Consider the following 22331-nt stretch of genomic DNA (forward strand, 5'->3'; position numbering starts at 1 on the left):
ATTTAATTAGTTATGTAAGCTATTAAATATGTTGTGATCATGGCTAAATTCTATGTAAATATATATTGATATTTAACCTATATGATATTTCAGATTTTGAAAATGTTTATACACTTTAAATCAGTATTCAGTAGCTATTATGTTAATCCAACTGTTTTAAAAAATATATTCCTCTTGTTGTTATGTTCTATAAAGTTCTATTCCAGCTGATGACATGTAAACGTGTAAAATATTAACATTAGGGAATAAGGTGCATAGCTCTTGTAGTCAGTATTCTGTTAATGCGGACCACAGTGTGAACCTTTTTATGCACAGTCTATGGCGTGAAGTCTCGTCGCAGTCATGTACATAATTTACATAATTCCGAGCATTGTGATAGCACGTGAACATGTCATAATTCATATCCAATGAGACCCCGCCCTGTCCACCGTGTACCACTGACCGTCGCTCTGTTCGGTTTGTACAGTAGCAGTCGCGCCTTCTCGCGTTAGCTTCCATGGCGACCAACTAGAAAAGCGTTTTCTCATGTCGACCGGCCGGTTAGCTCCCGTGGGAGAGCTAACGGGCGTGTTATCATACGGTATGATGTAGCGGTGTAACTCTTTGGACGAACTGCGCAGCACCTTAGCATGCTAAGCTAACGTGAAAAACTAGCCAGTAACTACTAGGGCGAGCTAACGGCTCTGAGCTAACGCGGGCTAGCGTTCACCTGCGGGCTGTTGCTAACTAACCGACGCCGCCGCTGCCGCTAGCTAACAGGATGGAAAGTGTGAAGGAAAACGAGCCAGGAGCGGTTTCTTCTCCACCAACACCACAGGGGATACCCGATTCTGGCAGTGACAGTAACTCAGTGAAGACAAGTGGATTAACACCGCTGTCTGCTGGAAAGAGACCTTCCATTGGGGAGGATGACGGAGGGGGCGCAGAGGCGAAACTCTTCGGGAAGGGGCTTGCGGCCACCTCCCTTCTCCAGATTGCGATAAGGAACGGGATCTATCAAAACCAAGTTGCCAACGCTATCGGCGGTGTGGCCAAAAATACAAACATGCCCGCCGTGAAAGCAGCCAACATTTATAGTCTGACATCAGTCAACAGCAGCACTTCTGTCAACTCTTTGCTGAGCAGGAGGCGGCAGAGGCACAAGAGGAATCTGTCGCTGGGGGCTCCGCCGACCAGCAGCTCTCTTGGGGTATCCTCTGCGGAGGCGGCTAGTCCCGCTCCCTCCGCCTCGCCCCTGAGCACCCTCAGTCTGGATAGGAAGACTTTTCTTCGGCAGAAGCAGTCAAAGCAGCTTCAGGCCTCTGATAAGACATGGGTTAGATCGGACCTACGGCGGGGCTGCATTCACGTCCACGACTGGCTCACGCCCTCCTACCCACGACCGGTTCTGTGCACAGTGGACACAACTGCTAAAGAGGTAGCCTGTAAGCTGGAAGGGAGCAAAGCTGGGGCTGTGTTGAGAATTAACTGCAAAACTACTGCTTTAGTTGACTTAAATGATAACTGTAAAGATAGTAATGGACAGACTGATGATATTAAAAGTCCTAGTGACAGTGTCGATGTCAAAAACCTCAAAGGAGACGAGAGTGAACACACAAAACAGTATTATCCTTACACTAAACTGTCCTCTAACTTGTTGGATGACAAAACTGCCAGTAACTCTTCATCTGAGGTCTATCTGAATGACATTGGGATCGATTTGAGCCTGAGTGTGGCAGACTGTTATGGAGTCTACTCAGGTTCAGATATAGAGAGCAGCACCTGTGAAGACTTCAGCCCAGGTGGACCCAGAAGCACAGAGCACCGGGACTCGCTCAGTGATGGGCTGGGTTTGGGTACCGACTCCTCAGTGTTGAGCCCAAACTGTGACAGTGCCACAGAGGGACCCGACCCATTTGAGAGCTCCTCGGATGAAGTAGATCTCACATCTTCTCCAACACACTCAACCGGTGATTCTGCTGCAGACCAGCAGGGAGACCTGATCACCACCACAGACCCTTCTAATGCTTCCAACCAAGTGACAAGACCAGATCTCCACACTGAAACTGGAGCTGGGGACAATACAAACACCCCCAAATTAATCAACCCTCCCTCTAAATGCTCCAGCAGCTCCCAATCTCGGCCCCTGACCAGCCAAGCATCTGTCCAGCCTGACCTGGAGATCCCTGGGGGGGACAAGGGGTGGCTGGAGCCCATTAATACTAGTCCAACCCCGGCCCTCTTTATCCAGCTGCATGGTGGAGCAGTGCGGCGGCTGGGAGATGATGAGAGGCCTCTGCAGATATTAAACGAATACCTCACTAATCTGGGGTTTGAAGATGCTTGGAGGGTGCAGGAGGAAGGGATGAATCCAGAAATTGGCTGCCTGATTCGTTTCTACTTCGGTGAGTACTTTGTCTGAGTTGTTGAAAGATCAAAATTCAAAACATTTTTCACTGTTAGTGAGAAGAGAAGACCTGCATGTGTGTTTTCTGTCAAATTCAGGAGATAATTTTGGGAAGGTTCATCACAATTCTTATTTAAACACACTGAAGTGAAGCCGAGAGCCACTAGCTGCTTGTTACACCATGCCATTTTCGTTGTGCTCGGCTCGTCTCTGCTCATTCATTGTTCATCCATTCTCAGTGTACCGTGAGTGCTGTCATTGTGTTTGGTCAGTCGGACTGTTAAACGAGTGTATTCAATTGTCCTGCAGGGACAATACCCAGTGTTTTGCCTGTAAACCCACCCCGACCCCTCTCTGTGTGTAGTCCTGTAGGGAGACACATCTGGAGGTAACAGGTGTGATCTTTCGGGATGCCAGAGACCAAAATCATGTGGCAGTATGGGTTTGGTTTCTCTTCTTGTTCTGTTGTTGTTATTGATAATGATCCTGTTTTGCAGACAAGCAGGTTTAAGAGGATGTAAAAACAGCCATGATCTCTTATGGGATTAGCACAACTGGATATTGTTTTTGACCTTGTTTTTACACCCTCAGCAAAGACAGTGGAGATAAAGAGTCAGAAGCCAATGATGTGATGATGTTTGAAATGTTTTGAGTTTTCCTTCAGGTTCTTTAAAGAGCATTCAAGAACACCTTTTCCTCTTTTTCTTCCTTTGTTATTTTTATTTTATACAAGAAGAAATACATTGTAAAACATCACACCATTAACCCAGAGATATACTCAAGTAGGGCCGCAACTAATGATTATTTTCATGATTATTTTTCTTGATTAATTGATTATTTGGTCTATAAAATCATGTCAGAAAATAGTTAAAAAGTGGCCGCCTTGAGACATCCAGCAGTCCAAAACCCAAAGATACTCATTTCTAATTGTAGAAGACTAAGAAAACCAGCACACTGGTATCCCCCAGCCCCCCCCAGTCTTGGCTTCCACAGTAACATGACAGAGGAACAAAGCATGATGTAGAGTTATGCCGCTGAAAGCAGGGGCCCTTCCAGCTACCGCAGACAAACGCACAGCATTGAGAGGCTGGTATGTGTGACAGGAAAGTGGAAGTGCTACTGGCACAAGAGGAGCAATCGCAGAGGAGAAGTGGTGCAATGATATGAGGTGACAGCAGCGGCGTTCATGATGGTGCCAGAATTAGGAATCTTGAGTTAAATTGGAATAATGTAGCTGTAAAACACTGGTCATAGTCTTTCTGACTCGTAAGCATTTAAATGTTAGCAAGGTAAAATCGCAGCCCCTTGTTAAGTGATTTATTTCTAAAACTGTTAATTCACAAGACACTAATTTTGTCCCACACCATCCTGTCCTCTCAGTGTGAACAGTATGAAGTGTTTGCTAATGTTGATATTCGGAGTCAAGCCAGAGGAGTTTGACTAAGCAAAAATCCCAACAGCAAAATGCACATTGCCAATTATTCTATCTCTTTCAATCACACACACACACACACACACACACACACACACACACACACACACACACATTATGCTGACAGTAAGAGAACAGCGACCTTAGTGGAACTCAGATTTCACCTCCTCAGTGTTTCGGATCTCTCTGAGACGGTCCCAGCAGCAGATGTCTCTTCATCCTGGAGCTGCAGCTCTCAGAGGTCACTGCTTTACTTCACAAGGTTAAATACCAAACTTAGTTGTCTGATGCATGCGCCCACCGCCAGCTGAATACTTGCACATTTCAAAAGCACTCAACACCTTGCTTTGTCCAAATAGGGTTGCCATCACAAGGCAGCTTTATTAGTTTCACACATTTCAACAACAAGGCAATTCAAAGTGCTTCACGTACAATGTAAAAAGGCATAACATAGAATATAAAAATAAGCTAAAACAGCTAAAATAAGAGAATAAAAATGACAGTGCAGTGCATGATATGAATAAATATGCCTAAATTTAATTCAATAAAACAAACTGGCAATCAGAAAACTCGTTAACCCTGATTTAGAAGATGGAGCAGAAGTTTTTAGGGAGTTTGTTCCAGATGTGTTCTGCATAAAAACTGAATCCTGCCTCTCCATGTTCAGTACCACTGTTCAGAACTAAGGCTGGTTCAGATGTGGCTAAAATTCAAGATAAAACCTCAGACAAAGTCTTGGAATCACTGCTAATAAGAAGGAAGAATGAAGTCAGATGTGGGGCTGCAACTAACGCAATTAATCTGCTGATTACTTTCTCAATTAATTGACAATTTTTGTCTCTAATACATCGGAAAATGTGGAAAATATCTAATAATTTTCCGCAGTCCAACATGATGCCTGCACATGTCTTGTTTTGTCCAACCACCAGTCCAAAACCCAAAGATATTCAGTTTACTGTCACGTGTCCCAAAGAAAAGCATCAAATCTTCACATTTCACATTTCACAAGCTAGAACCAACAAACATTTGGCATTTTTACTTAGAAAATCGAAAGTTTTCGAAAAGTCTTAGTTAGTCCAAGTTATAGGATAGTCAAAATAGTTGCCGATTAATTTTCTACCAAGACTTCCAACATTTACAAGTGTCTTGTTTTATTTGAGCAATAGTTAAAATCCCAAGGATCCTCAGTTTGCAATGAGGAAAAAGAAAAATCCTCCTTTTGGAGAATCAAGAACAAGCAGATTTTTGGCATTTTTGTTTGATGATGATTTAAAATAGTTGCCGATTGAGCAACTCATCAATGAATCAACTAATTGTTTCAGCTCCAGTCAGATGCTCAGTGCCTTCAGGGACATCGGGCTCGTCAAGGACAAGATTCACCAAAAACGTTTGTTGTAGCGTGAACAGGAAATGGCCATTGGCTGCTTGCTGAGAGGCAGGATGTTCCACATTCAGAGAAATAGACGGAAGGAAAGGGTATGTATGCGTGTATATATGAACACGCCACATCTCGGCAGCACCGCCCAGGGAAGGGTGGACTCACACAGTACGCATTCCACATTATTGTTTATTTTTAAAAGAATCAGATTGATCTGCTCCATGGTGAGTTTACGTCACATTTATCATAATAGTAGAAGAAACCACATGATATCAGCAATGTAACATGTAAATATTGTATGAAATCACCAACAGTCACACAATAGACAGACACCATGTCACTCGGTTCTGTTATTATCATTTTTACTTCCGTTCCGTTCTTCCATCGACTCTTTACTTATAGTTACTTACATCACTGCTGCTGCACTGTCAGGACTTGCTGTTCCTGTTTGTACGCAGGGTCTGTACAGAGCTTAGAAAAGGAGCTTTCATGTGGGCAGATCCTTCATCTTGGAATAAACTGCAAAAAGCCCTGAAATTATGCACGGCAGTCACCCAAAATGGATTTAAATAGAAGTCGAGCTGAAATACTTGAATGACTGACAGAAAACTGGTCAAGTGTTTTAATAATGGATGAATTGTTTCAGTCGTTGCCGTCTCCAGCTTCTCAGATTTGAGGTTTTTCTGCTTTTCTTTGTCATTTATAATAATAATGTGAAATATCTTTTGAGGTCTGGCCTGTTGGTCAACTCACAAGAAAAACTAAGACTTTATAACATAGGGATTTCACTATTTTCTGACATTTTATAGTAAATGGATTAATGAAAATAATGAGAAGGTTATTAGATAATGAAAATAATGGTTAGTCGAATGGGTCGTGGGAATTTATGGACCCAAATGAACAAGTCTAGTCAGGTAAATGTTTGGTGTGTGTTTTTTCAAGAAATTGTGTGTTTTATTGGCTTTTACTTTTTTAACCATTTGTACATTTAATCTGTGTTGGTGTTTGTTACATAATTGTGCTTCCATTTGGAAAGAAAAGATAAAAAGTGAGGCAGGTACTGTTTTAAAAAAGTTTAAGTTATATTTTTCTGATACCTCACTGAATCTGAAGATGTTTTTTATGAGGGCTGCAATTAATGATTGTCATTAATGATGAATCTGCCAGTTATATATATTTATGACAGTTGTATTATTTTGCATGTCCATGGCGATGTCTTTAAATTGCTTGTTTTGTCTGATCAACAGTAACAAAATCCAAAGATATTTAATTTAACAATAATTTTAAAAAGCGAAAAGCAGGTAATCAATTGAAAATGATTGAAATGGTTAATCAATTATCAAAATTATCATTTAACGAAAGAATCCAAAATGTCTCAGAAATTCAACTCAAAATTGGCTAAATTATGATTTAAATATGGAACTATGTGATCAGAAGATGAAAAAACAAGATACTGAATCTGACCCTGACATTTGATACCAGCTTTCCACACTCTGTGCTATGGACAGATTTCAGTATTGAGGTCTGATGCCCTGCCATGCTCAGGAGCTGGTTAGTCCGGGTGAAACCAAAGCGACATTTTGTGTAAGTCACTGGAGGAGGAAGTTGGGAGGATCTAGGTGCTAGTGTTTTAAGACATTGCATAACAAGCTAATCTGATTTCAGGCCTCTCGGTGGCTCAGAGTGTAAAGAAACAGGTTGGTTTCAGGCATGCAGGTCAGTGCAAGGCATCATCCAGAAACATCATCAGTGCCTTGCTCTGCCTTGTGTCTGTAACTGAACTGTGGCTGCTTTTTGTGCCAGCGAGGGGTTAATGTGACAAATCACGCCTGAGTGACTGCTCACTCTCTCAGCCCACAGGCTATTAGCTACAGTTCACTTACATAACCACACAGCTCTCACTTTCTGAAAGAGAAACTTGATTCACAAAATCCCACAGAGCTAAAAATAAAACTCTCTGTTATGCAAAAAGCCATTATGAAAAGTCTGTATATGATCACCAGCGATCTCTTTTACTATCATGTAACAAGCTCATATCTTTTCCCCTCCAGGTAAGCCTCGCAGCGTGGGCGGCACTGAACGCGTGCAGCTTTCAGGGGTGTTCAATGTTCGGAAAGGGAAGCTGGCGCTGCCAGTGAACCGATGGTCGAAGCGTCAGGTCACACTGAGCGGAACCTGCCTCATTGTCTCGTCTGTGAAACACGCCCACACCGGCAAGATGCACATCCTCCCTCTCATCGGAGGAAAGGTACTTAATGAAATGTTTCATGTCTTTAACATGCGAGGCAAGTGTTCAGGATGAGTAATTTATCAGCCTTTAGAGGGGCAGAGCTCATCTCTGTGAGTTGGACCAGTGGAACAAAACGTTTTTGTTTTGACTCCGAGGTCATTCACCTCCTCCTGCAGCTGTGTGTCCTCCTGCTGCAGCAGGTTCTGCAGCCACACAGTTCCCAGCTAACTACAGGCCTACATTTAGAGACATGACCTTATTGTTGTACAGCATATATACAGTATTTTGTATGTACAGTTGTGTGTAAAGGGTTGGGCACCTCTGGGCAAATCACATATTTTGTGTGTTGTGAAAAGAGGTAAATACAGCCCCTGCAGAGTTATTGTTCCAAGTCTGCTTTTGTTCTGTGTTTATTTATGTTATCTTCTAGAATGTCCTGTTCTCTCACACCTGTACAGCAAGTCCCACGGACAATATTACAAATGTTGATTCTAAATTTGAGACCTCTTTTTTTTTTTTTGCATCCAGACAACAGGAGACTGTACAAGCAACTAAAAACATGAACAGCGATGTGTTTTTCTAGTAGCAGTTATACACTGAATCTTTATATAAAATTAAAACACATAGCACAAATTTATGGTGTTACATAACTGATGAATTGAGGAAAACAAACAATGGGAAACAATGAGCCACCACCCTGAAGAACTCAAGATAAATGATTTAAAAAAACAAAACAAAAAAAACATGGTAAATTTTTCATTTTAGATGAATCTCTACACCTCGCTGTGTGTTTGTGTGTGTTTGTGTGTGTTTGTGTGTGTTTGTGTGTGTGTGTGTGTGTGTGTGTGTGGACAACATTTGGAGTGGTTCTGTTTGAACCCTCGGTCATCAGGTTGGATAAACAAAGATGTTAAAGAAGAGATGGAGGAAACTGAGGCTACGTCCACACTCTCTTTTGCTAAGTTTTAACCTCCTGTCCACACTACTCTGGAGTTTTCAAGCACTTAAAACGGAGACTTTTGGAAATGCTCTTGGACCCGTTTTAGTTTGAAAACTCCGGGGTCGTGCTGTAGTCTGGATGGGCGAAAACAGAGATCTTTGGACATGGTGCTCCCTGATTGGGTCTCATCAGCCTTGACTACCAGTAGTTAAAGAATTACAAACATTAAATTCTGCATTTTAACACTGCAGCTGTCTTTGCTGTTCCTTGTTCATATCATTTTTTTTGCAACTAATCAACTGCCAAGTAGACTATCTGCTTGGCTCTCACGCAAGTGGACGTTATTGCTCATGTATGTATGCGTTTTCAGGTGTGTTAGTCTAGACGGAGATTGATACAGAGCTAAAACAGTTGTTTTCACTTGAAAAGGACATTCTAAAAGGAAAATGTAGTAGTGTGGACGTAGCCTGAAACATGTTCTGTGGTGCAGGTGGAGGAGGTGAGGAGACACAGCCACTGTCTGGCCTTTAGCTCAGCTGGTCCCCAGAGTCAGACCTACTACATTAGTTACGACTCCTACACAGAGCATCTGCGGTGGCACAGGACGGCTTCAAAGGTACGTGATGTGTTTGTGTCCACAGAAACACTCTGGCTTCAGTGTTTATATTTTTATCTACATAAATTCAAGGATTATGATGATGACTGTGTTTTACACATCTGCCTCTTGTGAGCTCATCATGTCATCCCGTCCCCCCTTCGCTGCGTCAGATTGCGTCCCAGAGGGTGAACTCAGTCGACCTGTCGTGCTGCAGCCTGGAGGAGCTGCCCGCTCAGCTGTTCTACAGCCAGGACCTCACCCACCTCAATCTCAAAAACAACTTCATGTCCCCTCACAAAGGTGTTCCAGCACTCACCAGGTGAGTTTCTACCATCAGCACGCATCACATGCAGACAGTGTACCACCATCCTGTGTGTTGTGGAGTGCAGCAACAGCCGGCAGATGAAAGCAGTACTTTCTCCTTTGTTTTTCTCTTTTGGTTGTGGGACGTCCCTCTGTGTGTCTGTCTTGGGGAGCTACCATATGGACTAAAGAGGAAGCAGCTTAGATCAAATTACAATGAAGTGTGTGTGGGCGACTGTGTGGTTCAGATGATTAAAAGCGAGCCGCGGACGCGTTTAGAGATTTGACAGTTATCATCAGTCAAGTCCACACAAAGTCAACTAAGACTGAAAATTAAAATCTTCTCTGTCCACACTATGGAAACATTTTCAAACCAAAAAACACAACAGCATCTAGGATTTGAACTAGCTAAATGTTGAAATGCTCACTGATGTTCATCAGGAAGGTAAAGAAGACAACCTTTTTAATCACAGACACAGGTGTTCTCATTCGTTTTTGATTTTGTCACACAGCTTTGTGATTATGAAACAGACGATAGACAGTGTCTTCTGACCAGATGTTGGCTGTGATGCACAGTTTTGTTGTTTGCAGACAGAGGAGGAGGAGGAGGAAGAGATTTGGCTGTTACTTCCAGTGTGGATCAAAGCAGCATGAATGCACGTTGTTTTCACATGCACATGCTTTCAGATTTTTCCAGCACATTGTGCACGTAGTCTAAGAAATGTTGGTCTGTTCAGTCCCTCGATGATGTGCTTTGCGACAAATGTTCTACCCACTCAAAATATTACAGTGCAGAGAAAGAAACCCATCAGATGAGTGTGTGGCTGCTCTTTTCATATTACAGGAGTAAAATCCAAGTGATTCTGTCCATCTGCAGGTCCTGAAAAGTCTTAAAAAAAACACTGAAAGCAGTGTCCTCAAAAAAGGCCTTAGAAAATATTGAAAAGCTGTAAAGTAAATTTACAACACAGAGATTTTTCTCTTGCCTGCTGTAGCAGTAATGTTGATGACAGGCTGTCAGGAGACATACCATTAAACTAAAAGTGGTGGTTTCCTGTCACACTTTCACACTTTGGTCAGTATGATAGTCAAACAAGTATTAAACTGTGTTCTGTATTGGGTTAAAAAGGTTTTGAAAGTGTGAAGAACGCTGCAGAAACACTGTTTTTGTCTGACTGAAATGAAGCAGTGGAATTTCCGAACAGCGTGCTCTGTCATGCTGTGTACACGTAAAGCTGAAATATGTGCATTATGTTTGAACTTTTGTGTACCATGACACACCAATAAGAATCAGTCGTGTTTGTGGTGCCATCTCACTGTGTGTGTGTGTGTGTGTGTGTGTGTGTGTGTGTGTGTGTGTGTGTGTGTGTGTGTGTGTGTGTGTGTGTGTGTGAGCAAAGTGTCCTTGACCCAAGGTACAGCTTTTCTTTTTCTTTTTCTCGTCCTGTGCAAAAGCTAATTTACCATCAGCAGGGGGCCTTTACACAGACTCTGACTCTATACATAACTGTAGCTCCTGTTTAGTGATGCAACGTATTGTCACTTGTTGTCAGATAAAGTCCAGTGGATCATGACCTGACTAACAATGTTACATTATACAGACATAAACGAGGTGGCTTATGCACTTACAAGATGAGAGGCATTTATGTGAACTTTTATAATCCTATATTTTTTAACTAATAGCTGCTCTAAAGAAACTGTTTGTGTCACGTTCTTGGAATCTCTGAAGTTGAAAAATTCTCAGAGCGATTTCTGCCTCTCTTGATTTTGGCGTCTTCGCTGCCTCTTTATGTTTCAGCCTTGAGACATTTTCTTGATGGACATGAATACATGATATGTATATATACTGCCATTGTTACTCCATAAACACACGCTTCCCAGGCCGCGTCCTGAGGAATGTCTTTGTCCCATGGTGTGGCCTGTGACTTTCCCTCGGAAGGATGTGGATCCGGTTTAACCTTTTGCTCTGACCCCTCTGTGAACTGGATTAGGTTAGACCAGGAAAGCCAGGGAACACGCACACACACAAACCCCTACCTGAACCACATGCTGCATTGTTATGGTGAAAGGTTTTCGTGGAATAAACATTTAGCTTTAAATAGTTTGTGTATGTGTATTGTGAGTGTTGTGCTGCTGTATCCTTGAGACCATGTTCAGCTTCCTCTCTGCTCATTTTCCCTGTTTATGAGACACGTGTTATGTAACCACTGAAAAGCTTTTCACAGTGTGAGAGCCTCAATTCAGAAGAAGGCTGACTGTAGTCTGACTGTAGCACTGAGAGATTAATATTTTTGACCCTCTTTGTCTGCCCTTGTCTCTCTCTCACTCTCTCTTTCATTGTCTCTCTCTCTAGGTTCTGTAAACTGAGAAGCCTCAGTCTGTCAAATAACTCCCTGTCTGAGTTTCCTCTGGCCTTGTGTGACATCACCTCGCTCACGGAGCTAAACTTGTCTGGAAACCGTCTCTCGTCGCTGCCGGCAGAAGTGGGAACGATGCACAAGTAAGTGGGCTGGAAGAAACCGACGGCCCAGAGGCTGCAGTTATTAATCATGATGACGGTGATGATGGTGACGATGATGGCAATAATTTGGCAGGTATTTGCCCCAGTGGCTGACTGTGTCCTTGGTGACCTGTACTCTGCTGACAGAGACATCAGACAGGGGTTGTTGTCATTGTGGTTCCATCAGAGCAGATTAATCCCTCTCTGTATTAAATGAACAACTGGCCGGGCACCAGACTTCTGTCCTGACGATGCAGAGGTAACGTCCAGGTGATCAGAGTGCAGAGTCATGCCACCGACTTTTCATCTGCTCATATTAGAAAGAAAGACATTAATAACTAGTGACAGGAAGTAGCTGACCCACAGTGTTTTATGTCTTATGAAAATAATAATAGTACCACTTTACAATAAGACGACCCTTATAAAGGATTTATAAATAGTTTATTATTAGGTTATTCGGTTGTTAACAGTTTATGAATCATAAATAAAAAATTAAAAAACAAGTTATAACACAGTTTTCATATTTTGATGCAGGTCACTGTTGCCCTTTTTATCTAATTTGTTATAAGAGCTTATAAATGATTTATAGTGTTAACAAGCTAAATAATAAACTAGTTATAAACCAATCATAAATCCTTTATAAGAGTAGTCTTGTTGTAACATGGTTCCATAATAATAATATATTTTTTTATATAGCACTTTTCATACACAGGATGCAGCTCAAATTGCTTTGACAAATATAAAAGACAATGGGAGTTAAAACAGGGAAATCATTAAGAAAAAAACAGGGAAAACATTTAAGAGATAAAAAAGCCTAGAGGACTGTAAATGGGAAATATGTTTTGCCTGGGCAGTAGCTACAGAGATGAAGCTTTTGATCAGCTGATACAATTTTTTTTCAGTTCTGACTTCAGACAGTGGAAGTCCTCCTGTACTTGTGACTTAGGTTTGCAGTCCACCCACACAAAGTAAATCCAGATAAATCCAGTCCAATCCCAGGTTTAGGAGATTTTGTACCAGGAGCTTTCCATGTAGGTTTCCTCCACTCCAGAATATCGAAACTGATTATATGACAGATAAAAACACGGAAGCACAGTCATACATTAAAAGTCACTGTTTCTCTGACGCTGTTCAGGGAACGGCTCGTAAAACAACACGATTGTTAAAATGTTAAAGTGTTTTGTATGTTTAAAGCAATCCGACAATCTACGAAAGAATAGCATTAAAAACAAGTTAATACTTTTCTGAGTCCTTGTAGGCAGCCATAGGTAGGCTATCACTCAGACTCTGGATTAATAGATCCAAGCGTACGATGACTAAAATATTTTACCTGGTTAAAACATGTGGGTAAAACAACAGGGATCTAGGAACTGTATCATAAAATCATAAAAATGGAGAACATGTCAGTTTGTGACAGAGCTTCTGGTGGCCAGTAAAGGAAAATAACATATGATATCATGTGTGAACTAGCTCATGGATCACTTTAGCTGTACTCTGTTTTTTATAATCAGGTTAGAATAATGCTCATAAATAATAAAAATTCTGGAAAACTTAAATCTCAGCAAAAGGATTTTTGCCAAATTCAACAACTAAAAGTTAATTTGACAGCAAGAGTGGTGAGAGGAGCTAAACCCACCTCAGGTGAACACCGCATGAAATCATACTATTCCCCATGTCTAATCCAAGGATCAGTAACTGTACAACACAGTACAGAGTGTGCCTGTTATTGTCACCATAAATGTAAAGATATGTAGTCTGTCACAGGCAGTGTGTGAGTTTGAACTCATGGTTTTAACTTAGCTGGTGCAACAGGCTGCAGACCTTTGGCACAGGATGTAAACAAATGTGATCTGAGACCTGTTGTAAAAGGACTAGAGATGTACTTTTTCATCATGACCTCACTCCTGCTGAGAGTTTCATTCATTTCCCCCACATACACTTGATAGTTAGTGTAGAATCTAAGAATGCAGATACATTTGTCATCATAACCATCATTTTAGCTTTAACTCTGTTTGCTTTTGTCCAGTCTGCAGACTCTTCTCCTGGACAGTAACTTCCTGAGCTCTCTGCCTGTGGAGCTGGGCTCTCTGGAGGGCCTGACCTACCTCGGCTTGTCCTTCAACTGCTTCAGCTGCGTCCCCCCCGTCCTGGAGAAGCTCAAAGGCATGGAAAGACTGTGTCTGGCAGGGAACCAGCTCTCTGTCCTGGATATGGCCGGATTGCAGTGGCTGCCTGCTCACCACATAGATCTCAGGTAAGAATATCCTCACAGACACCAACATTTTTAGAAGTAATACTGGAACAGAGCTCAGCTGAAATCCAACACAGGCCGTGATGCTGCAGGGAAAATGTGCTACATCACGGCCTGTCTTGGTCTTTTTGTCTTGTGGATTTGAAAATCTTGACACCAAATAATTAATGTTCAATATAGACTTTTTTTTTTTATTTCTGTAGCCAAAACAATGAGGGTTTAAATAACATAATTTCTCTTGTGCAGATTAAATCGGGTTCAGAAGGTGACGTTGGGAGACTCAGAGCAGCTGGTCCACATCGTCCACCTGGACCTGAGGGATACTGGTATACAGGAGTTGGATGTCAGGTCTCTCTGTAGGCTGGAGCTCCTCCGCTGTGACAGAAACACTCTCTCCCTCCTCAGAGTCGGTGGCCACGCCCTCAAGAGCCTGCACGCCGCACATAACGGTACTAAGAATTATTATGTGTTGTACAGATATTAAACATAATGACACTAAATACACATTCACACTGAGACTATAAAGAGTTCTGCACGTTGTGTTTGTAGAGCTGAAGCAGCTGGAGGTGCAGCCTGCGCCAGAGAATCTGACTGTTCTGGATTTGTCCTGGTATGAAGACACATTACCAACACTTCACTGTCCTACTTGTAGAATAGAAGAGCAGACTGGGTTCTTGTTCTGAGCTCGGTGCTGACTGTGTTTGTTTTCTTAAAGGAACAAGCTGGAGTGTGTCCCTGACTGGGTGTGTGAGAGCAGCAGACTGGAGGTGCTGGACATCAATCACAACGCTGTCACAGAGCTGCCCATATGGTGAGCATCAGACAGACACACAACACACCTGCTACAGTGGTATGAATAGTAAGGTTAATCAAATTAAAAAAGTTTATTGAAAACCTGGATGCAAGGCATACTCTGCATGCGTCTGATTGTTAGCGCCACGTCTTTATTTATTTATATAAGCGAATGAAATAGATTTCTTTCTTTTTTTCCCTCATAAACTGTTTTATTTTGGGAGACAATACTAACATGCCAGGTATAATGTTCACCATGTTAATCATCTTACTTTAGCATGATAGCATTTCTAATTAGCACTGAACACAGTTTACAGCTGACGTTTTTTGGGGGCGCACATTCATAATAGCATCAGCCTTTAGCCTATCAGTCCAACACTCCTTCTATTTCACAATTCAAGAATTAATTCAACATAAGGAGAAACGACTGAACCTCAGCGGAAAATGAGGTCACTAAAGCAAAGGGTGTTTTGTGTACTGTTCTGTGTCCTCATCAGGGTAAAACAGAGCTGTTCCCACTGACAGATTTACAGTACACACACATACACATACACATACACATTAACATACACATACACATACACAGACTGAGCTTGCTTGTGCTGTTTGTGTTGCAGGCTGCTGTCCAGTGGGAGCTTGAGGAAGCTGCTGGCAGGCTGGAACCAAGTGTGTCGGCTGGCTGAGAGGCTGGAGAGGTCACAGCTCGAGGTCCTGGACCTCCAACACAACTATCTGACTGAGCTCCCACACAACCTGTTCATCAAAGCACAGAGGTACACACAATTACACAACATCCACTGTCTGTCTTTCTTTTTCTTTCCCTCTTTCTTTGCTCTTTCCATGTGTAATTCATTCTGCTGCACCTCTTCATCTGTATTCCTCCCATCTGTGGGTTTTTATGTTTTTGTCAAGTCAGTCGTTCAAATGCTAAGTTTGTATCATCTGCTGGGATTTCTACACAGCTTACGATACCTAAACGCGTCGGCCAATAAGCTTGAGAACCTTCCCGCGGCCAGCCTATCAGAGGACAGCTTCAGCAGCCTGGAGGAGCTCTACGTGACCAATAACAGCTTGACAGACAAGTGTGTCCCTCTCCTGACAGGACACGGCCACCTCAGGGTGCTTCACCTCGCCTACAACCAGCTGCAGACCTTCACTGCCAGGTAACTCACATAAACACGGGAGGTTTAAGTTCTCAAACACACTGAGGTTGAGATCTAAGGCTGCCTCTGGCTTGTAGCTCCACCCAGACTTACATGAACTCACATTGCTTCGATTTTACAAAACGTCCTGATCCTAAAAACATCCAGTCTTTAATCACAGCCTCCCTTCAGAAATAGGTGTAGCTCACGAAAGACATGAGTTTGATGAATGTGGCTCCCAAAAAATAAAGTTTGCTGTGGCAGTGCTCTGATATAATCGGTCCTCCACCTCCAACAGTAAACTGGCACGACTGGAGCAGCTGGAGGAGCTGGACCTGAGCGGCAACAGACTGAGGGCAGTGCCCACCACCATCCTCAGCTGTCAGCGCATGCACACACTCTCAGCCCACTCCAATTGTATCAGCGCCTTCCCTGAGGTCCTTCAGCTGCCTGAGATCAAGGTCAGTCAGACACACGCAGGTATTTTAGGCCTTAATTCAGATGTGGTCTACATCTACACAACGTCCACAAACACCTGTATCAGCTGTTCCCCCAAATTAGGGGCCATGTGGAATTAGTCCTGGAAATTAGAGAAGAAACGCAACCTCATTCTGGTGCAATGACAAAAAGCCAAGCTCTCTCAGTCCCTCTCTATCTGTCTGTCTATCTCTCTACCTCTGTGCTCATCTTCACTGGGTTGGGCCAGATCAGGAAATCCTTTGTAATCTCCCGGTAACTCCCTAATCTCTGCCTTTCTCTGAACCCAAATGACGGTTTTAATGTTTAATGCTCCTGCCAGTGTGTGTGTGTGTGTGTGTGTGTGTGTGTGTGTGTGTGTGTGTGTGTGTGTGTGTGTGTGTGTGTGAAATGAGGGTGGGAAAAAATAATAGAATTTTTCATGCATCGTGATTTCTCTCGTATCGATGCACAAAACACTTTTTGAGGCTTTCGGAAATCCTTTTCATACCTGCCTGTTTTGACAGGTCTTTGCTAATGTAAGATAATGAACGGTTTGATATCAGATTTGATTGTGTGAGCTCAACAAATCCAGGTATTTTTTCTGACAAGAAACAGGATTAAAGTGGAACCGACTATCAGATCCCATCCCTAAATTTGTTAGGGGTTGTTTAAACTAAAATCAACTGGACAGGGGAGTGTAAATATTTCGCAACAATGTCACAGTTAGTGACAATGAGGGAAACAGAGCATGTTAATAAACTCTGATCCAGTCCCTGCAACAATATGAAGCTGGATTTGGAGGAGAAACAACCTGCTGATGTTAATGTTGAACAGAACATTTGAGAAAATGCAAAATAAACCTCTAGGTCTGAAGTTTTTTTTATGCCTCTGTGCCGCCAACAGCTAGAGCTTTTTCTGGTTGTCCATCCGTCCCATTCTTGTGGGCATGATATGTCGGTAACACCGTGATGGAACTTCTTCAAATTTGGCACAAACATTCACTTGGACTCAAAGATGAACTGATTAGATTTTGGTGGTCAGAGGTCAAGGTCACTGGGATCTCACAACCCCTTCTCTGTGTTTTTCTTCCTCAGTGTGTTGACCTGAGCTGCAACGAGCTGACTGAGGTGACTCTGCCGGAGGCGCTTCCTCCAAAGCTTCAGGAGCTGGACCTCACAGGAAATCCTCGCCTCAACCTGGACCACAAGAGCCTGGAGCTCCTCAAGTGAGAACTTCAACCATAACCACACTGATGTAGCAGAAATCTGTACAATACAAAACCAACACACTCATCTTTTGTATTTCTCCTCCTCTCTGCAGTAACATCCGATGTTTCAGAGTAGACCCATCTCCTTCTGCTCCATGTGTGAGCGAGAGCCAGGGGGCCCCAGCAGTCTGGAGCCACGGCTACACTGAGGCCTCTGGAGTCAAAAACAAGTCAGTCTGTTTCCCTCTGTGTCTACTCCCTCTATCCATCTGCTCATCATGAATTAATGTCTTTTATTGATCTCTATAGTGAGTAAATTTTATTTAGATTGTTTAGCACTTTTCAAACCACAGTTACAATGTGTTTTAAAATAAAGAAATATAATAAAATACTATGTTCAATAAAAGCAATAAAACAAAGTTATAAAGAAGCTGATTTATGCAGAATAGATTCTGAAGATGTTTAGTAGAAAAAGCACTGACTCAGCTCAGCTGAGGCCACAGTGACGCAGCTAAACTTTAAAAGGAAGATAGTTCTTGTTTTGTAGTCCAGACAGTAGCTCTTCAAAAGCTTTGAGTCAGCAGACCTGAGAAGTAATGGTGTAAATGTTCTAGTATTGATCTTTGAATATTATGCAGCATATTTCTTTATCATTTGTCCTTGGAGTAATGAGAGAAATGGAAAAGGTAACCAAACCCTGGAGGGTTTAAACCAGAGGTCTCCAACCTTTTTTGATCCAGTGACAGTTGTCAGTAAATCAATGGTACATGACAAACAGGAACTTAAAATAGATGATTCACCACACTTCATTTCCAAAATGTAAACAAACATCAACAGTTTAACTCACGGTATCCACGGCAACATATGTGCTGTTTCTTGGAAAAGTTTAGTTTATGTCTGTGTATTTGATTTAGTTGCATTTGGAGCAGATTCACTGAGTGAAGGTGTGTTGCTTGAAGTTTGTTCTCCTGCATCCTGAATCTCTGAACCTTTGGGTGAGCTGCTGGTCGGAGACCTCTGGTTTAAACTGTAACAGTTGTGATTTTGTGTTGGTCAGATGTCTCACTCTGAACAATTCAGACATGTACATTAAGAGTTGGAGTAAAGACGGCACACTAAGGTCGAGGCTGGGATGTTGCTCAGGTGTATATCTCAGGAGAATCGTTGACATGACACATAGATGACTGTGGATGTTTGTTGTTGTCAGGCTGTGTGTGGCCGCTCTGGCATTGGACAGCTTCTGTGGGATCCGTGAAGCTCTGTATGGAGTTTTTGACGGAGATAGGAACGTTGAGGTGCCTTACCTGCTGCAGTGCACTATGGGAGACGTGCTAGCAGAGGAGCTTCACAGGGGCCAGAGGCAGGAAGATTACATGACCAACACTTTCCTCACCATGCAAAGGTAGAGACGCTTAAATATCACAGAAGATAAACGATCACACCTGAATGTTTCCACATCAACGGCGATCACACACACACACACACACACACACACACACACACACTTGGTAACTGTGTGTTTGTGCGTCGCTCTCCTGCAGGAAGCTCGGCACCGCAGGCCAGAGGATGGGCGGCTCCGCGGCTCTGTGCCACATCAGACATGACCCGGTGGCTCCCGGCGAGCATGGTGGCTGCTTCACTCTGAAGGCCGCCAACGTGGGCAGGTGCCAGGCTGTTCTGTGCCGAGACGGCAAAGCTATGCAACTCTCCACCACACACACTGTCAAAGAGGAGCCGGAGTACCAGAGGGTTCGACGACATAACGCCATCATCACAGAGGTGACGACAGACTGCATGCGCTCATGTTGTAGAGTCGATCCACAGCAAGTAGATAAAAAAGTGATTCATTAATCTGAGGTTTTGTGGCTCTTCTCTGTTTTATATCATTATAAACTGAAATGTTTGGGTTTTGTCAGTTGAACAAAACAATCAATCTGAAGTCGTGAGAATTTTTTTTACAATTTTTGGGAAATTTCATCCACTAGTTTCTAAAAATGACGACTTTTTAGAAATGATAGAGATAATTAATTGATTATTAAAATTAATCCTCTGTCAACTGTAACAGATTAACTGGTAACAAACATTATTTGTTGCAGCCTCAGTGTAAAGAGAGAAAAATTACATAACTCCTTCTTTCTCCTTCTTCCTCTTCTTCTTTTTCTTCTTCTTCTCTGCAGGATAACAAGGTCAGCGGTGTAACTGACTCCACCAGAATTATGGGTTATTCCTTCCTGTGCCCGTCTGTGACGCCTCAACCCCATGTCTCCACGGTGACGCTCACCCCTCAGGATGAGTTCTTTCTCCTGGGCAGCCGGGGATTGTGGGACATGTTGTCTCCCAGCGAGGCAGTGGAGGCGGTCAGGAATGTACCCGACGCTCTGGCTGCTGCTAAGAAGCTGGTGACTCTGGCTCAGAGCTACGGCTGCTCCGACAGCCTCAGCGCCGTCGTCGTCCAGCTCAGCATCACCGAGGACTGCTGCTGCTTCTGCGAGCCGCCGCCTCCACCCCCCAGCCCCGGCCTGGGTGTACACACCAGCACACACCATTACTCAGCAGGCAGTGACGGCGGTATACCAGTGCCACCGGTCTCCTCGGGAACAGTGAGCGAGCTGAGCAGTGAGTTCAGCACGTCTGAAATGAGCAGCGAGGTGGGGTCCACAGCGTCATCAGAGGAGCCACCGCCTCAGGCCGAGCCCCTGGCGTCCCACCTCAACCTGCCGGGACGAGTTGGCGTGCGGAGACCTGCGTGTGGGGGAGGGAGCTTCCAGAGGCAGTTCTCTGGAGCTCTGTCTGACAACGGGCTGGACAGTGAGGATGAGGAGCCCATCGCCGGCGTCTTCTCCAACGGCAGCCGCGTGGAGGTGGAGGCTGACGTCCACTGTCTGCACCGCCATGACTGCCCAGCGCCCCAGTTACACGCTCAGCCAAGCACAAACATCTCCCTCGCTGTCGCCTCAAATCATGAGCCGTTACCCCCTCCCTTCTCTTCCCAGTCTCCCTCCCCCGTCCCTCCCTCCTCTCCCTGCCTCAGCGGAGAGACCCGGTCAGGGACTCTGGGCCGCAGGGCTCGAGCTAACGGCTCCATCGCCTGCCAGGGGAGGAACCAGGACCTCATAGAGGAGGCAGCCGACGCCCCTGTCAGGAAGCAGGGGGGCTACTTCAACGCCCCCGCCCAGCCAGACCCCGACGACCAGCTCATCATCCCGCCAGAGCTGGAGGAGGAAGTCCGGCAGATCATCCAGCAGCAGCAGGAGCAGATGCAGACTCACAACCAGCAAACACACAGCTACCAGAAACCTGCGGACTATTTCATCACACCCCTCTAACTCCTGCCCCCCCTCCACAAAACAGCTGGTTTCTCGGAGGATTTCAGATTTGGTGAGTGGAATCAGGACTTCCTGTCCCGATGCTCGGCTCTGCGTTCATTTGTACCGCTCCCTCCAAACACCTCAGAGTTTCCCGAACACACTTCTGGACCAGAGACTGTTTCATTATGGTTTTTGTTATTTCCTTTATTTTCTACTGTTAACTCTATGCCCCTTGAAATGCAATGCAATTTTTATAACACATTATGTTGATTAAATCTTCACATGTAATTGAGTTTTACCATATCTTTAATTTGAAGAAGCACTTTGAATGCTTTGTATTAGACTTTGGAGATTAATTCTGTGTTTCAATGGTACTTTGAGATTTGGACCATCCTGTTTTTTGTGTCGTAGCAGACATTTCCCCTGTGTGTCACGGCCGACGGCCTTACAGTTGTCGGAGTTAGTAAAACTGTATAACTAACTCCTAGGAGTTTAATACTTTAAAGTGACCTAGTCACTGAAGCGTACTAATATTCTCTGAGAGAAAAGATGATTATTTCAGACGGCTGATATTCCAGGTTTGTGTTCTCGGGGGTGTGCAGAGTTCAGAGTGGTGCTGTGGTGGTGAGGAAACGCTGATCAGGACGGATCCGACAGTTATTACCAGCTCAATAAATGTTCTCAGAACAGTGTTACAGAACTTGTTGACAACGGCAAATCGCACAAGAGAGCTACTTTTGCTATATAATAAATTAAAGTTTTCAGATAACTACAACATGTTGTCTTCTTTTTCTCAAAGTTCACACAGTTTACAAAAAGACACATGACCCTCATGCAGATAGTGTGGATATTGTGAGAAGTTTTTTAGATATTTGCTCCTGAAAGTTTCCATCAAGTTCCTAATTTTTTTCCATTTTAGTACAAAAATCTAAATTCTCTTCTAGAGCTGGAACCATTTGTTGAGAAAATGGATTTTCAACAACTATTAATTCAAATTTAAATAATTTTCTGAGACAAAAAACAAAAATTTTCTTCTATAATGTGAGTATGTTTAGCCTCTCTATATTTTATATCTTTGTAATCTGAATTTTTTTCCGGGAATGTTGGTCGGACAAAACAAGCAATTTGAGAGATATCACCTTAAATCTTAGGAAATTCTGATGGGATTATTTAGTTTTGTGACATTTTACCTACCACATTATTAATCTAGGGCTAAAAATAATTAATTTCATGAAATTTCTCAAACAATTATTTTCTCAATTCACTATTTGATACATAAAAGTGCAGAACAAGTGCTTTTTGTATCCAACCAACCACTCAAATCCCCAAAACTGTCAATTTACTGACATACGACAAACAAAAGCAACAAATCTTCATAACTGAGAATGTAGAGCAAAACGATGTT

General features: G+C 43.2%; 1 protein-coding gene across 1 annotated transcript; it reads left to right on the forward strand.

Moving 5' to 3' along the window:
• Positions 1 to 432: 432 nt before the first annotated feature.
• Positions 433 to 21701, forward strand: LOC111671731 (PH domain leucine-rich repeat-containing protein phosphatase 1-like). Its single transcript, XM_023428910.2, has 17 exons — positions 433 to 2384; positions 7248 to 7444; positions 8857 to 8982; positions 9135 to 9283; positions 11621 to 11767; positions 13794 to 14021; positions 14265 to 14467; positions 14568 to 14628; positions 14734 to 14829; positions 15428 to 15583; positions 15773 to 15973; positions 16251 to 16413; positions 17506 to 17636; positions 17732 to 17848; positions 18826 to 19020; positions 19160 to 19397; positions 19796 to 21701. The coding sequence occupies exons 1-17, from the start codon at positions 761 to 763 to the stop codon at positions 20942 to 20944; spliced, it is 5181 nt and encodes a 1726-aa protein (XP_023284678.1). The 5' UTR covers positions 433 to 760; the 3' UTR covers positions 20945 to 21701.
• Positions 21702 to 22331: the final 630 nt, after the last annotated feature.

This window comes from Seriola lalandi, unplaced genomic scaffold (assembly GCF_002814215.2).
Source record: "Seriola lalandi dorsalis isolate HSWRI2012SDOR001 ecotype SW California unplaced genomic scaffold, Sedor1 jcf7180002054885, whole genome shotgun sequence".
Lineage (NCBI taxonomy): Eukaryota > Metazoa > Chordata > Actinopteri > Carangiformes > Carangidae > Seriola > Seriola lalandi.